General features: G+C 34.5%; 1 protein-coding gene across 2 annotated transcripts in view; it reads left to right on the plus strand.

Annotated features, from left to right (window-relative positions):
• The window catches only part of atp8b5b (ATPase phospholipid transporting 8B5b), a 33900-nt gene that overhangs the window by 13131 nt on the left and 4162 nt on the right, over positions 1–16607 (plus strand). The window contains exons 16-27 of one of the 2 annotated variants that reach the window (XR_015500950.1): positions 1054–1242; positions 4457–4572; positions 4650–4814; positions 4909–5020; positions 5107–5212; positions 7593–7734; positions 7855–8038; positions 9532–9755; positions 10458–10541; positions 10643–12031; positions 12087–12392; positions 12477–12607. Coding sequence is in view for 1 of the 2 variants with exons in the window: in XM_087270403.1 (XP_087126529.1) it covers positions 1054–1242; positions 4457–4572; positions 4650–4814; positions 4909–5020; positions 5107–5212; positions 7593–7734; positions 7855–8038; positions 9532–9755; positions 10458–10541; positions 10643–10888; positions 12254–12392; positions 12477–12607 (1838 nt within the window). In the remaining variant the exon portion in view is untranslated. The remainder of the gene's footprint in view (positions 1–1053; positions 1243–4456; positions 4573–4649; positions 4815–4908; positions 5021–5106; positions 5213–7592; positions 7735–7854; positions 8039–9531; positions 9756–10457; positions 10542–10642; positions 12032–12086; positions 12393–12476; positions 12608–16607) is intronic. The other variant, XM_087270403.1, reaches the window with a different exon arrangement.

A 16607-nucleotide genomic window follows, 5' to 3' on the forward strand; every position in this document is an offset into this window, starting at 1 on the left:
ACATTGGCATTTAAAAGTATGGGTATTGTGCATTAGGATTCGTTTTTATTTCAATAGTTGTACTTCTTAAATGGACTGATCTCCCAAAATAAAGATTCTGCCATCATTTACACACCTCTGCCTGCCCCTAATATTTTGGGGTTTCTGTATTCTGTTCAACACCAAAATTGGTATTTTGTATATCATTTGCATATGTTTCCTTTTATGGAAATCAATGGCTACCAGTTTTGAACATTCTTCAAAAAATCATATTTTTTGTTCAACAGAGAAAAAAAATAAACTCAAAGTTTAGAATCAGTTGAAAAAGAATAAATAGTGAGTACATTTTCATTTTTGGGATGGACTAATTCTTTAATATTTTTGTGTAATATGTTTTAAAACACTATGAATTTTTAAAAGCATTCATTTAAAATTTACCAATCCCAAAATGTTTCTGTAAATGCAATCTTTAAAAAGGGTAAAAAGTGTATACATCAATTATAGAATATAATAAAAATTAAAATAATTGTTATACTTGCACAAAGTTTAATAAAATGTTTTAATCCAAAATCGACATTGTATATACACAGTGATGATGATAATGATGATGATGATGATAATAATAATAGCAACATGTTTTATTTGTAATGTGCATATCAGTTATGCTATTAACCAGGTACTGAATGCTATGTACTGATAGTATTTGTTCATTTATTAGAGATTAGAAACAACATGTCATTGCAAGTGTCAGGTTAGACCGTTAGGTGGCAGTGTCTACTCAAATGTTAATATGTTTTAAAAACATCACACACATTCAAGGTTTGTCTAGCATGTTAAAAAATAACTTGCTTTTTTTTTTTGTTAAAACAAAGATTATGTGTTGCCTTACAATCATGAGAAAGCTCAACTAAGCATGAGTAAACCGAGCTTGAAGATAATTTCCACTCACATATTGTTAATAATAATAGATTACTTTAAATGTAGCTGTTGAAAACTTATCGGATATTCATGCATATTGTATACTTATTGTATAAGTTCATGCATATTTTACAGCATCTCTGGCTTTCTCCACAGGAGAGCTGTTTTATCAGGCCCAGTCTCCAGATGAGGGGGCTTTGGTCACTGCAGCGAGAAATTTTGGCTTTGTGTTTCGTGCTCGTACCCCAGAAACCATCTCAGTGGTGGAAATGGGTATAGAGACCACCTATGAGCTGCTTGCAGTGCTGGACTTCAACAACGTCCGCAAGAGGATGTCTGTTATCGGTAAGTCTGTGAGCGGTCCGCATACTGATAAAAACAGTGGGGGACCGTTGTGTTTATTACAGCACTTAACCTAGACTGCATACGAATGTGGACCACTTTAGGCAGTTATGCGGCACTGGTGGTATTCCTACGGTCCAGACAAAATGATGTGAAGTGGCCCACCTGTACAATGGCAAAGGGGGCTCAAATATTCAAATTCATACATGGGCCATTTAGGGCAATGTTATCTGAATGTGAGCTTAATGTGACCCATGTCGAAAATGGTCAATTTGGTCCAACTGATGGAGGACAAATGTGGGCTACAGTTGGCAAAAATGTGGCATAGTCATTTAAGGGTAATCTTTTTCTAAACCTAAAGTGGCTTACACATGTAGGTGCAAAATTGACCCAGTTATCTTAAGACATGTGTGTGTCACTTTTGGCAAATATTCGGCCCAGTAAATTCTGGCTAATGCAGCCGTTAGCCTATAGTGGCCCAGAGAAGATGGAAAATGTGGCCCAGTTATCTTAAAACATATGTGGGCCACTTTTGGCAAATATTTGGCACAGTAAGCTATGGCTAATGTGGATTTGAGCCTATAGTGGCCCAGAGAAGATATGGCAAATATGGCCCAGTTATCTTCTAACATATGTGGGCCACGTTTGGCAAATATTTGGCACAGTTAGCTCTGGCTAATGTGGCTGTGAACCTAAAGTGGCCTAGAGAAGATATGGCAGTTATCTTAAAACATATGTGGACCACATTGACTAAAGTCACCATCATTAAGAAAAGTGTTTGCTTTAGTTGGGCTCATAGCCCTGAACCTCTTAATATACATTTTCTTTTGGGATGCTGTACCTTTCAAGAACTTAGCGTGAAAGGTTTGTTCATTACAGCAAACAAGCCAAGTAAAATAAATAAATAAAATTAAGTGAGGCACAACCCTTGATTAAATAATATAGTTTACTGATGTTAACCAATGTTTAATGCATTATCAGAAGTAATGTATTTCATGCTTGCATGCCACATAATTATGAGGGTTTATAAGCTAAAAGAAAATCTATGGTTCAACTTCTGCTCACAGAGACATCAATAATCAGCATATGAACCTTAACAACGGTGACAATTAACACAATGAACAAAACTCACAAACATCAAAAAAAGGATACTAAAAGTGACAATCAACAACGTCAACATAAACAGCAGAATCAACAGCAAATAATGAAAACTGGAGCATCAAACAGCTATACAATGTATTTATACTGCAATGCATGCTGGGATTTTTGTACTTTGCCACACCCAGCAAGTCTAATCTTGTTCCGGATCTGGGCCAGAATAAAAGTAAACTGTGGCCCAGAATAGGGTCAGCTCTGGTTATTTCATTGAGTTCTGGCTTATATGTGATATTGCTATGGCTTAATTGTGGCCCAGATATAGCAAACAGGAGTGGACCGCCCAAGTGCCATCATTCCATGTGGTATGTGGGCCGGATGTAAGTGTCTGGTGTGGGCCGGATTTGAGCCACATGAATTTTGCTATCTAGGAAAGGATAGTTCATCCAAAAATGAAAACCTACTTTTAGTTTACTCACCATGAATTGGTTCCAAACCTTTTAATTTTTTTTTTTAATACAAATTAAGATATAATGAAAAATGTTGGAAACTGGTAACCACAGGCGCCCAGAGTAGGAAAAACAGATAGTATGGAAGACAATGGTTACTGGTTTCCAAGATTCTTCCAAATATCTTCTTTTTTTCATCAAAACATTCTTTCAAAAACTCTCAAACAGGTTGGAAACAAGTGGAATGGAGAGGAAAGGATTGTAGAATTTTTATTTTCGGTAAACTAACAGTTTATTAACATTTTTAAGTGTTTTTAGTCATTTTAGCAGTAACTAAATAGTGAACTAATAAACTTTAAAAATACTGGAGCACACTTCAATAGTAGAGTATTGGCTAAATTGTTTATATTAAAATAGTTGATGTATTACTATAGCAATGTTTCAGTATAATTACCAAAACAAATCAATTTACTATAGTACTGTAAGGTTAAAATATTATAGTATTTGCTTTTTTGCAAAAATAAACATTCCCTTTTTATACTTTTTATTTCAAATAAGTACATAATAACTCAACAACTTTGACTCAAGTAAAGTTTTGGAATTGAGTACTTTTTACTTGAGTAATGTTTCATCAAGGTACAGGGCTGGGCTAATTGGCCCAAAATCTCGATTTAATAAACATTTTAACTTGAATTCAATTAATGAACGATTATTTTATTTATTTATTTAACAAGTCTTGTAGCCTACAGTAAATATTCTTATGTTACTAGTGAGATATTTTTAATGAAGGCTACATTACTTCATTTTAAAATAATTGAAGGAAACACACACTATATGTGTTATCTATGATTATTTATTAAAGTTAAATTTTTTGAGAGGTACATGGGTATGCGCAGGCTGCGCCAGTCTACACCGGTGCGTTCGACGTGACTCCACACGCAGTGGGGAAAGTCATTTAAAAAATTGACCTGGAAAAATTTGATCGATTATAGGTTCTGAATGTCAATTTAGATTAATTGCCCAACCCTATTAAGGTATCTGTACTTTTACTCAACTACTTGATTTGTGTGCTTTGTCCATCACAGCAAAAAAGCAGTACAAAAATCTGAAGTACAATATGTGTCTTGAAGTGGTTGTTTATATAGAGTTAAGGTAAAAATTATTCACCCTCCTGTGAGTTTTTTTCTTTTTCAGATATTTTCCTTATTATGTTTAGAGCAAGGAATTTATCACAGTATGTCCTTAAATATTCTTTCCTCTGGAGAAAGTCTTATTTGTTTTATTTTGGCTAGAATAAAAGCAGTTTTTAATTTTTAAAAAAAAAGAACTTTAAGAAATATTTTTTTTCATATTGTCTGCAGAACAAACCATCGTTTTACAATATCATGCCTACAGTAGTTACCCTAACTTGCTTAGTTGTCCATGTTAAGCCTTTAAATGTCACTTTAAGCTGAATACTAGTATTTACTAGTATCTAGTAAAATATTATGTACTGTCATCCTGGCATAAATAAAATAAGTTATTATAAATTAGTTATTACAACTATTATGTTTATAAATGAGTTGAAAAAATCTTTTCTCCGTTAAGCAGAAATTGGGGATAAAATATACAGGTGGACTAATAATAATTCTAACTTCAACTGTACATTTATTGGTGTATGTGTGCTGCTTTAGTTCGTAATCCAGAGGGCAAGCTGATGCTGTACTGTAAAGGAGCTGACACAATTATCTACGAGAGGCTGCATCCATCATGTTCCAAAGTCATGGAGGTCACCACTGAACACCTCAACGTGAGTTACACTTGAATTTCTGTGGGACTGCATGAGTTTTTCTGTCAATTACACACGTTTGCCTCTCTCAATCCCAGGAATATGCTGGAGAGGGTCTGAGGACTTTGGCTCTGGCCTATAAAGACTTGGATGAAGACAAGTTTGCGGAATGGAGACAGCGCCACCATGAGGCCAGCATCGCACTGGAAGACCGTGAGGAAAAGCTAGATGCTATTTATGAAGAAATCGAGAAGGATTTGATAGTAAAGTCAACACCACACATGCCAAAGTACTACTAGGTGTTTGGATCCCTTCTCGTCTTGAGTATTTGTTTTTATGTTTTATGTGTGCTTTCAGCTTATTGGTGCATCAGCTGTTGAAGATAAACTTCAAGATGGAGTGCCACAGACTATTGAGCAGCTCGCCAAAGCTGACATCAAGATTTGGGTGTTGACTGGAGACAAGCAAGGTGGGTTCACTCATTCACTAACAGTAGCTTCTCATAGCTGGTTTGGTCCTGGTCTTCGTCATGTATACCATTTTAATTTGTCACAGAGACGGCTGAGAACATTGGGTATTCTTGTAATATGCTACGAGAGGAAATGACAGAAATCTTCATAGTGGCTGCCAACACAGCAGAGGAAGTGCGAGAGGAGCTTGTGTAAGGTTCTTTCTGTCTCTTAAATAATTTCAAATGGATCACATTTGCATTTACAAGATCTGTACTCCTTAGGAAATGTCTATGTACTCTGTGGTCCAATTTGTGATAACTCCAAATATCCAAGATATTTGCTTAAATGGGAATATCCCAAAATGTAAAAAATGGTGTATTATATCGAGTTTCAAATTACAATTCACCATTAAAACACTAAAAGCAAGAAAAAGTATGATGTTAATTTACCTTATAGTAAACCTGCAGGTATTATTCCAGTATACCATTAACTGAGAGTATACTTCAAACTGCAAGTATTCAACTAGTAAACTATTAGTAAATCTATGTGAGTACTAAACAATTTCACAATTGACACTTGAAGTATACTTAAAATATAATTTTATATAGTGGGCCAGTTTAGATCCAAGCAGTTTTGAAAAAAATACTAGTGCACTAATTTTAGTATATGTACTACTTAATGTATGTTTAAAAATATTCTTGTACTTTACGTAACCATACTTAAAATGTGTTTTTGCAAAGAAGTTTCCTTTGCCAGCAGAGCAAAGGTACTCAGTTCTATTGGTCCTATAAAATTAAAATTCAAATGTTTTCTAAGTAAAGGTAAAGCAAGTAAAGGTTTATTGTTATAGCACCTTTCACAAACGTTAAGTCACAAAGTGTTTTACAATAAGACAAAAACAGAAAACAGGTAAAAGAACACATATCAATAAAAGAAAGCATATTAAAGCAAGTTAAAAATCCAAGTATAGAAACACTAATACTGTTAATTAGAAGATTGACCAAAAATATGTTTCTTTAAATGCTTTTTAAAAAGTTCAACTGATCCCAGATTTCTCAGTGCTATAGGGAGAGATTTCCAGAGCCTTGGGGCCAGAACACAGAAGACACAGTCACCTTTAGTCTTAAGATGAGTTCTGGGAATGGCTAAAAGGTCTTTGCCAAAAGACCTCAGAGACCGAATACATGAGGAACTACGTAAAAGATCTTGAATATAAAGATGTGCTTGACCATACAGAGCTCTATATGTAAATTACCAGAATTCTGAAATTTAATTTAAAACTAATAGGAAGCCAGTGAAGTGCCTTAAGCACAGGAGTAATGTGTAACCTCCTACTGGCGTTAGTTTAAAACTGCGTCGCTGCATTCTGCACAAATTGCCATCGATATATAGTAGATTTGTTTAGACAAGTAAACAGAACATTACAATAATCCAACCATGAAGAGATAAAGGCATGGACAAGCATCTTCATCTCTTTCTTCAAAACAATATTTCTGATTTGCGATGTTCCTCAGATAGAAAAAGCATGTACAAACAATTTAGATGTATCTGTATCAGCATTGTCAGTTTTTAAGATATTTATAAGCTAGTGTGCTCCAAAACAGTAACAAAATTCACGTTTAGAAGATGTAAAACTGATATAAACACTTCCGCCTAAACGGATCAACGGTTTCTAACGTAATTGGATTTGAATTATAAACATTAAATAAAAGTAAAAAAAGAATATTTTTTAATTTCACATATTAAGTTTTTAGTTATGAAACTTCTAAAATCATTCCGCATAAATTTTTATTTTTTTTTTATTCGCAGAAATAGCAAAAAATGTCCGCAGATTCTGTCTGGCCCTAATCATAACTAATGAAATACTCTCAAGTATCTGTCTCACCTCCTTCAAGAAGCTTCTCATTTGCTTTTCATTTTAAGCACTTGAGCTCAACCACTGTCACTGGCAGAGAGTGGTGGAAAGTGTACTGAAAAATCATACTTAAGTGAAAGTACCATTACTTTCCCAAAAATTCAGTATGTATGTTCAGTATGATGCGATTTACTTTCTATGTGAGATTTGACTGAACGGGAATCGCAGGACTGATTTTTCTACTAAGTCAATCCCCATAGACAAGAAATAATAAAGTAGTGACTGCAGGTTGAGGGAAAATAGTGGAGTAAAAGTGCAGATACAGCACTAAAATTGAACTCAAAGAGAAGGTAAAAGTATGCATTTATAAAACTACTTAGTAAATTACCATTCCTGAGACAGTCATTTGAGCATTTGTGATTTGTTACTTTGCACCACTGGTGGCAGAGCAGTGATGGAACAAAATATTGTTTCATCACTGTAGTTAATAATTTAAAAACTATTGGCTGTTTTTAAAAATGGAGAGGAGCTACACTGTCCCACACTCTTTTGTGTTTCAGCTGAGATGATTATGTCAATCATTAAATAAAAATTCATATTTGAAAGCACTTCACGGGACTTTATTTAAGATAGTGGACCCTATTCTGCTATACTTCTTGGTATCTATACATCTATACCTTGGTATCTATATATCTTGGTATGTCGTAAGTCTATGACTGCACTCATTTGTCCAGGAATGCCAGAAAAAAGATGTCCCCAGAATCAGGGGATGAGCCGCCCATGGAGAAGAGCAGATTTCTAGGTAAAAAATCTCAGGTGGTGGAAGATGAGAAAGTTGATGGGGAATATGGACTGGTGATTAACGGCCACAGCCTGGTATGACAAACTTCTTACCTAGATTTATTAACTGAAATTAAGATCCAATCCTTGTCTTGTTCAAGTTCTTCAGTAACAAGCCATAGCTGATTTGAAGAACATGTCGTTTTTTGTGCCCAGGCGTTCGCTCTGCAGAAGGATATGCAGGTGGAGCTGTTGCGGACAGCATGTATGTGCCAAACGGTCATCTGCTGCAGGGTCACTCCACTCCAGAAAGCTCAAGTGGTGGAACTAGTCAAGAAACATAAGAAAGCTGTGACTCTCGCTATTGGAGATGGAGCCAATGATGTCAGCATGATCAAAAGTGAGTGTTTCTCACAATATATGAGTGTGAAAGACGAACAATGATCTGGATTACATGCACTTTTAAGAAACAATCAGGATCACAGGGCTCCTAAGAGCACTGGCACCGGTGCCACTAAAGTACCATGTACAAGGTACAGAAAAAAAGTACCAGGTACTAGGTACAGAATGCTGTGGAAAAGCCTCCAAAGGGGAGCCAAACTGCTCTGTACCATGCAGTGAAATGCACCTTAAGTTCTACAGATGGTGGCACCAGCAGTTAATGTACAGTATAGTGCTTAACATAAACTATTTATAACATTACAAGGTTTTTCTTCTTTTAGAAATGCAAATTTAACAGTAATTTGACTTGAGTGTAATTGGAGAGAGTCGGGATCCAGAAATAAATGTATTTTCATCAACAAAAACCATGACATCAGTAAAACTGCCTCATCTTTTGTACATTTGTACAATTTCATTATCAAAGTGAAAAAAAGGTAGTCTAACTCTGCTTTTTATGACCTTTTTATGAAAAACCAAAACCTAATATTTTTAGTACATGAACAACTATTAAGTAAACTTTATTACTCATTTAATATACTAATGCGTTGGTTCACCCAAAAATATTCCCATGATTTACTCACTCTTAAGTAATTTTAGGTACATATTCATATTTCAGTTAAATTCAAATAAAGTTCATTTAAATATTACCTTGGGCTTTTCCAGGTCTGGAATGGCAATGGTAAGCTGATTCTTAGCAGCAGCCCAAAAGAAGTCTAATAATTCATCTATAAAAAGTGTCCCATGCGGCTCCACATGCTTGAATAGAGTTTTTTTTTTGTGAATCCATGTGTTTTTGTAATTAAATGATATATTAAAGTAATATAAAAATATAAGTAATTTATAAAAATATAAAATTTTTAAAGTAAAGCTTAGTCAACTGATTTGTGTAACTTCTGTTGGTATCCTCCATTTTCTTCTTCTTCTTTTAAAGTGCATTTTTGGTGCATTAGTGCCATCTGCTGGACAGCACAGTGTTTTGTTTGTCTTGTCAGTGCTTGTTAAACAGTGCATGTGGTTCACTCTCAAGAAATAGAAAATATATAGGATGCCTTGAGGATGAGTAAATCATGGGATAATTTTCATTTTGGGGTGAACTAACCCTTTAATAATAGCTAGGTGGGTTTTTAGGCACAATATAATTTTTTTAAATGGTTATTGAATGTGCATAGCAAAAAAACAGACGAACCCTAAACAAATAAAATTGTTGATGGTCACACTTGTATGTTTGCAGAGTACTTTACAACAACCCCGAATGATCATTTATTCAAAGCATTAAAAATCAAGAACTGTTTGTTTTATTAAATGTAAATATCTCACATTTCTCCCAATTGTTCCTGTTAGGTTTACTACAGTAAAACCCTGATAATAGTTGGTGATTTGTGAAATGGAAACCCTAAATTAATTTGCCAGGCTGTCTGATTTTAGGGTAATTTTTCAACTTCTGACCTACAGCTGCCCACATTGGTGTTGGCATTAGCGGGCAGGAGGGCATGCAGGCGGTTCTGTCCAGTGACTTCTCCTTCGCACAGTTTCGTTACCTCCAACGTCTCCTGTTGGTTCACGGCCGCTGGTCATATCTGCGCATGTGCACGTTTCTGCGCTACTTCTTCTACAAGAACTTTACCTTCACCTTTGTCCACTTCTGGTACGCCTTCTTCTGTGGCTTCTCTGCACAGGTGAGATGAAACCTTGGCATATCATTGTTTGGATGTATATTTTAGTGATAGAACAGACAGATTAATCGCATGATATTTCCTCAATTGGAGATTATCAAGACCTGTCAATGTAAAGTATGTAGTGCAATTTACACTTTAGATCCAGAATTTACAGATACTTGTGAATGCTGACAGATGTATTTAAATTGGGCAATATTGTGTACAATGTTTGATATTTTTAAAGATAATGTTTGAAATAATGGTAGGCTAACACATATTTTAAATGTATATTTTTAAATATATTCATTTTATATTCAAATTGTTATATATATATATATATATATATATATATATATATATATATATATATATATATATATATATATATATATATATATATATATATATATATATATATATATATATATATAAATATATTAATTTATTATTTCATTGTTCTTAATTATGTACATTAATTACAGATTAAGCAATACAAGTAGATTATGTTTATAACCAGAGATTTTAATCACTAGATAATTAATTATATTTTTTAAATGATTTTAATTATCGGCAAAACAATTTGAATCTAAATGTCAACAAAAAATTGTCATCACACATTAATGTTTATAAAGTCATATATATTTTTACAGTCTGGCAAAAACAAAAAACAATTATACGAATGATGTAGATATTATTTCTTTTAAAAATCTGCTTCCTCCATAGACTGTCTATGATGAGTGGTACATTACGCTCTATAACTTGGTGTATACGGCCTTACCAGTCCTTGGCATCAGTCTTTTTGATCAGGTATGTCATCAAGGCACTGTTGCATCAACATGCAACATTTATCATCATCATCATCATCATCATAAACTAGTGTTCACTGCGGAGTGTGTTTTTTTCTGCAGGATGTGAACGATCGCTGGAGTTTCCAGTATCCTCAGCTGTATGCACCGGGTCAGAAGAACCAGTATTTCAGTAAGATGGCTTTTGCTAAGATCCTGCTGCACAGCTGCTACAGTTCACTCATCCTCTTCTTCGTCCCATGGGCTGCCATGTGGGACACCGTCAGAGATGATGGGAAAGACATTGCGGATTATCAATCCTTCGCCCTGCTGGCACAGACCTGCCTGCTCATAGCCGTTAGTGTGCAGGTAAAATGCAAAATACAACACACCACAGTTACACAACAGAAAATGTCATGTTCAATCATTTTTATGTCTTACAGTCATGAAAAATGACATATTATGATGAATACTTAATGTATTTTAACCCCAAAATTGTTTAGACATTTTTGGAAACCTAGATGTAAAATGTTTATGTGTGGATAAGCAATAACTGTACAAAAAAAAAAATAAATAAAAAAAATACTAATACTACTAATACTTCCCTTCTTAGACTTTACAGACCTGAAACTTGCCTATAGCACTTATTCATTGTTGCTCTTAGATGTGAAAATTGCTTCCTTGTCCTCATTTGTAAGTCGCTTTGGATAAAAGCGTCTGCTAAATGACTAAATGTAAATGTACCTAATCTGCAATGGATTGTCATGCTTTTAAGGATTTTAAATGCACAACACAATGGCAAAGAAACACCCGACACAAAGCTTAACTAGTTAATGCTTACTCACACATACACAAAGTCAGCATTTTTAGTTAGCACAACTTTTATTTAGGTTTAAAATCAAAACCCACTTGTTATTAGTTATAATACATTCACTAAAAGACAGAAAATATTTATTACAAGCCTAAATTGTCTAAGCATTTGTTAATTTACGCATTATTTAACTTTTTGTTGTTCAGTAACACTACTTCAATTAATATAAAAACTGAATACATTTATATTTATAAACATTTACATAAATAGGTTGCATAATGGGCTCAGAAATCTGGATTTCTGCAGGCACAGATACTGTGTGGGCCTACTCATAACCAATTATATATAAAGCGCAACTTAATATTTCTAGTTATGGCAACTTAATTTTTCTAGTTAGTACAACTTGTATTTAAAGGCAAGTTAATTAGAATTTTTTTACATTTTGAGCCTTTTACTCACTACTGTCAATAGACACAGGTTTCCAACATTCTTTAAAATATCTTCTTTAGTGTGTGATAACATAAACTATATTTAACTTAATTTTTAAGAACTTAATATTTCTGGTTAGGGCAATGTAGTTTTTTAGTTATTTTTTAAGACATTTAGTTCTCATAACTCATTTTTGTGCAATAAAATGCAATCTTTGTTTGCAAAATGTGAATATTTTTACACCTAAAAACGGCATATGTTATATTGATGTTGTAATTTTCTGCAAATAAATACTCTAAACAATATTATGATAAAATTTTTGGAAAGAAACTTTTTTCTGTTACTTTTGAACAATGTAATGTGTCCTTTCAGGATAAATATCCAAATAGTAATAATGATATTAAAAATAATAATCTTGCTTACCCCAATTTGTTTAACAGTAGTGTTCATAATTATACTCTTGTGTCCAAACTGCATGTTGATGTGTGCTTCAGCTGGGTTTGGACACATACTACTGGACAGCAGTGAATCATTTTTTCCTGTGGGGAAGTCTGTCTGTGTATTTTGCCGTCACCTTCACCATGTACAGCAACGGCATGTACTTGATCTTCACCTCTTCTTTTCCTTTCATTGGTAGGCATCACTTCATCTCAACCACATCCAATCATCCCGTCGTCTCTGTGTGTTTCAAATGCTCATTTAATCAATCTTTCTCAGGAACTGCAAGAAACTCCCTGAACCAGCCAAACGTGTGGCTCACCATCTTCCTGACCACCATATTGTGTGTTCTGCCCGTGGTGGCCAAACGTTTCCTCTTCATACAATTCAAGCCCACCATCAATGACAAGGTCAGTGCTTCATTCGTTTTTTTACTAAACAAATACGAAACAAAGAAATACAATCCATATACTGTGCAGGGAAAGGCGGAAAAAGCAAAAGTTGTCACGGTTTCAGGAAGGGAAAGGGAGCAAGGACGCAAGTGCAGTAAATAATATGGGTTTTATTCATTCATTTTCTTTTCGGCTTAGTACCTTTATTAATCTGGGGTCGCGACAGCGAAATGAACCACCAACATATACAGCATATATTTTATGCAGCGGATACCCTTCCAGCTGCAACCCATTACTGGGAAACATCCATACACACTCATTCACATACATACACTACGGTCAATTTTTAGCTTACCCAATTCACCTGTACCACATGTCTTTGGACTTAAGGGGGAAACAGGAGCACCCGGAGGAAACCCAAGCAAACACAGGGAGAACATGCAAATTCCACACAGAAATGCCAACTGACCCAGTCGAGGCTCGAACCAGAGACCTTCTTGCTGTGAGGCGATCGTGTTACCCACTGCGCCATCGAGTCACCTTGGATTTTTATTATAAAAAGAAATTAATAACAAAATAATAACAAAAACAACCCAGAGGTGTAAAACATTAACAAAACAAACAAATAAACAAACAAACTTGACTGGGCAGGCTAGCACAGATCAGGGTTGGACAGAACAGGACAAGACACGACTGTATAATAACATCTGACAAAGTAGCACAGAACAGCAGACACGAGGAGACTATAAGCAGAAAGAATTAACAAACAAACAAACAAACATAAAGTTGAACTGAATAAACTAATAATGGGATAACAAGGAGAGTGGGACTGGAGTGGGAGAGGGTTAAGCGATGTTGACCAATTTGTCATCGTACGATGTTAAATGTGAAACATTGCGATGGATGATGGCATTGTCGTTGTAGGTGGCAGTGATTTAATTATATATGAATAATTAATTCATTAATTCATTCATAGCCTGTATGACCAAGTTAGTCAATTAGTTCATAGCTTGTACACTGTAATGACCAAGTTAGTCAATTAGTTTAGTCCACTAGACCGGGTTAATGACCACAAATGAGTGAATGATGAACAGCTGCTGTTAACAAGCACAATCACTAAAGGAAAAAAAAAAAGAAATAAAACTACAGACACAGCCTCACACCAAAACAATTGAATTAAAACAGAGGATTAAACAACTCCATTAATTAACAGCATTAGCAGCTTCACTGATTACAGTTTGACTTCAATTCTCTCATATCTGCAAGAATATTTGATAATTACAAAGGTTTATATTTTTATTGAAAATATTTCATTTGACCTCACCATCATGAAGACCAGAGGCTGCTTTAGTTGAGCTGTTGAACCTTTACTCTTCTATCTTAATGTTTTTCTTGCTACTATAACTGTGTTTATGAAACTCATCAGTTATAGCAAGAAAAGCGATGAAAACCTTTATGTGTTTATTACAGAATAAAATCCATATGTCACAAAATAATTGCAAATTATTTAATTTAATTTATTTTTTATTAATTATTATTTTTATTTAGAGTTTTATTTTCAGTTGATTTCATCTTTGATTTTAGCTGTAATTTGTGTTATTTGGTCTTATTGTTCTTTCTTTCAGTGATTCTGCTGTTAACAGTTGTTCATCAATACTTTTCAATCCTCCTTTAATTAGGCACTTAATTATCTTATTAACTTTATCACTGTCTGAGTGTTCAACCCTCTGTAGTGAGGACACTAGTAAGGATTTTGCTCTGGGATTTAAGGAGTTAAATGTGTTCGACGAAAAATACAGACTGTGGAATATATTTTTAACAGAAATATTCAGTAGATTGAATTTACGAATGTAAAATGTTTAAAACAGTAGATTACTGGTAACCACAGCTGCCAGTATTTTTTGTAAAATCAAGAAAAACAACAGCAAAATACTGTAAAACATTTTTGTGTCACCATTGTGGAGGATAGAAGCGTCTGTGTGCAAGTCCAAGATGAACTGAGAGAATCTGTTGTTAAGCCGCATCTTCTTTTGTTTAAATGTAACTGTGTAGTTATTAATGCAGTGAACATCGTTTTTTAATTACAGTCACACATGAACACAATTATGCATTTAATGACTTTACATTATTTAAAAAGTTTTTGTAGTGAACTGATGTACAATGGATCTCAATATCAATATGCTCAGATATATTACTTAGACATTTAAAATATGTGTCAATCACGTTTTCCGTGGGACTCTGGCATGAATAAGCAAAGAGAGATCTGTGTCGTTATAATGGTGTCGACAAACTTGGTTGGTAAAAAGGTGCACAACCAACAGCAACCAACAAACAGTCTGAGGTTTTTGCTAAAATAACTAAGTACAAGCATGAAAGTGTAAGATTGAAGCAGTGTTCTGACACTGTGACACGTTAAGCTTAGTTCACACTACCGGATTTTAAGCCCGATTTGAAAGTTAACGAGCTCGCCGACAGAGCTGTGTTTGGGAAAAAAATCTGCAGGTGCTCTGCAATCTTTATGTGTGAATAATTGAACAACGGATCAAAGAGGCTTGCTCACACGTCACCAACACCTTGCAGATGAAAATCCAATATTTCGCATGCTAAATATTCCAGAGCAGTCGGCCGACTTGACCCCACGTGCGGTCAGATGTAGTCAAAACTGATCCGGAAGTTGTTGTCATAGCAACAGTTCTGGTAGCTTAAACCTGGCCCATAGCAAGTTTATATCTTATGAACAAGATTATATCGGGTCAGTTCAAACAAAGAAAATACTGAAAGTATGTACCGAATTCTGATATTTTCTGACAGTAGTCGTTTTATGCACTTGGGAGAATAGTAAATATTTATATATATTATATATTATAACAAACTCCACACAGAAACGCCAACTTAGCCGAGGCTTGAACCAGCGACCCAGTGACCTTCTTGCTGTGAGGCAACAACACTACTATATATATATATATATATATATATATATATATATATATATATATATATATATATATATATAAAACTTATGCAATCTTGACAGCCTCTACTCAAACAATAGGGAAAAAAAAATTAGGAAAATGTGAATATATTACAAAAACAAATATATAAATGTAAATAACTAAATTGATTAAAATGTACAGTACACTGAAAAAATTATTTAAAGATGCTGCCTTGGATTTACTATTTTTTTCATCTTAAGTGGCTGAATTTTGACAAACAAATTCATTTGAATATTAATACATATAATTTGTTTAAATTCAACACAAAAAAAATTGTTTGCAACAGTTTTGCAGACATCATTTTTTTCAGTGTACGTCAAAAAACACAAAAATAATATTCTTCAGGGTGGCGTACTGTATATGTGGTGGTGCAGTGGGTAGCACTGTCACCTCACAGCAAGAAGGTCACTGGTTCGAGCCCTGGCTGGGTCAGTTGGCATTTTGTGTGGAGTTTTCTTGTTCTCTCCTTGTTTCCTCCGTGTGTGCACCGGTTTCCCCCACAGTCTGAAGACACACGGTATAGATGAAATTAATAAGCTAAATTGCCATAGTCTATGTTTGTAAACGCGAGAGTGCATGGGTGTTTCCCCAGTGCTGGGTTGCAACTGGAAAGGCATCCGCTGTGTAAAACATATGCTGGATAAGTTGGCGGTTCATTCCGTTGTGGCGACCACTGATTAATAAAGGGACTAAACCGAAAAGAAAATAAATAAATGCATGAATATACTGCAATGCATTAGAACATAAAATAAGAACACACAATCTTTTACACATCTTTATAGAAAAAGAGGAAATTGTTTGGCAGATGGGATAAACCATTGAACACCCCTAAAACATATCAACTTTAAATGAATTATGAATATTTGCAAATTGGTTAAGTAACGGTGGACCGTTGAATTTACAGTGTATGTTCAAATGCAGTACTCTGTAAATTGCTCTATAGTACATGGCTCATATAATATACATGAAAACATCTCATTGAAAAATAAATAATCACTATCTCCAGGGGTCCAATGGTTCTTGGA

This window comes from Danio rerio, chromosome 10 (assembly GCF_052040795.2).
Source record: "Danio rerio strain M-AB ecotype USA chromosome 10, GRCz13ab, whole genome shotgun sequence".
NCBI classification, from domain to species: Eukaryota; Metazoa; Chordata; class Actinopteri; order Cypriniformes; family Danionidae; genus Danio; species Danio rerio.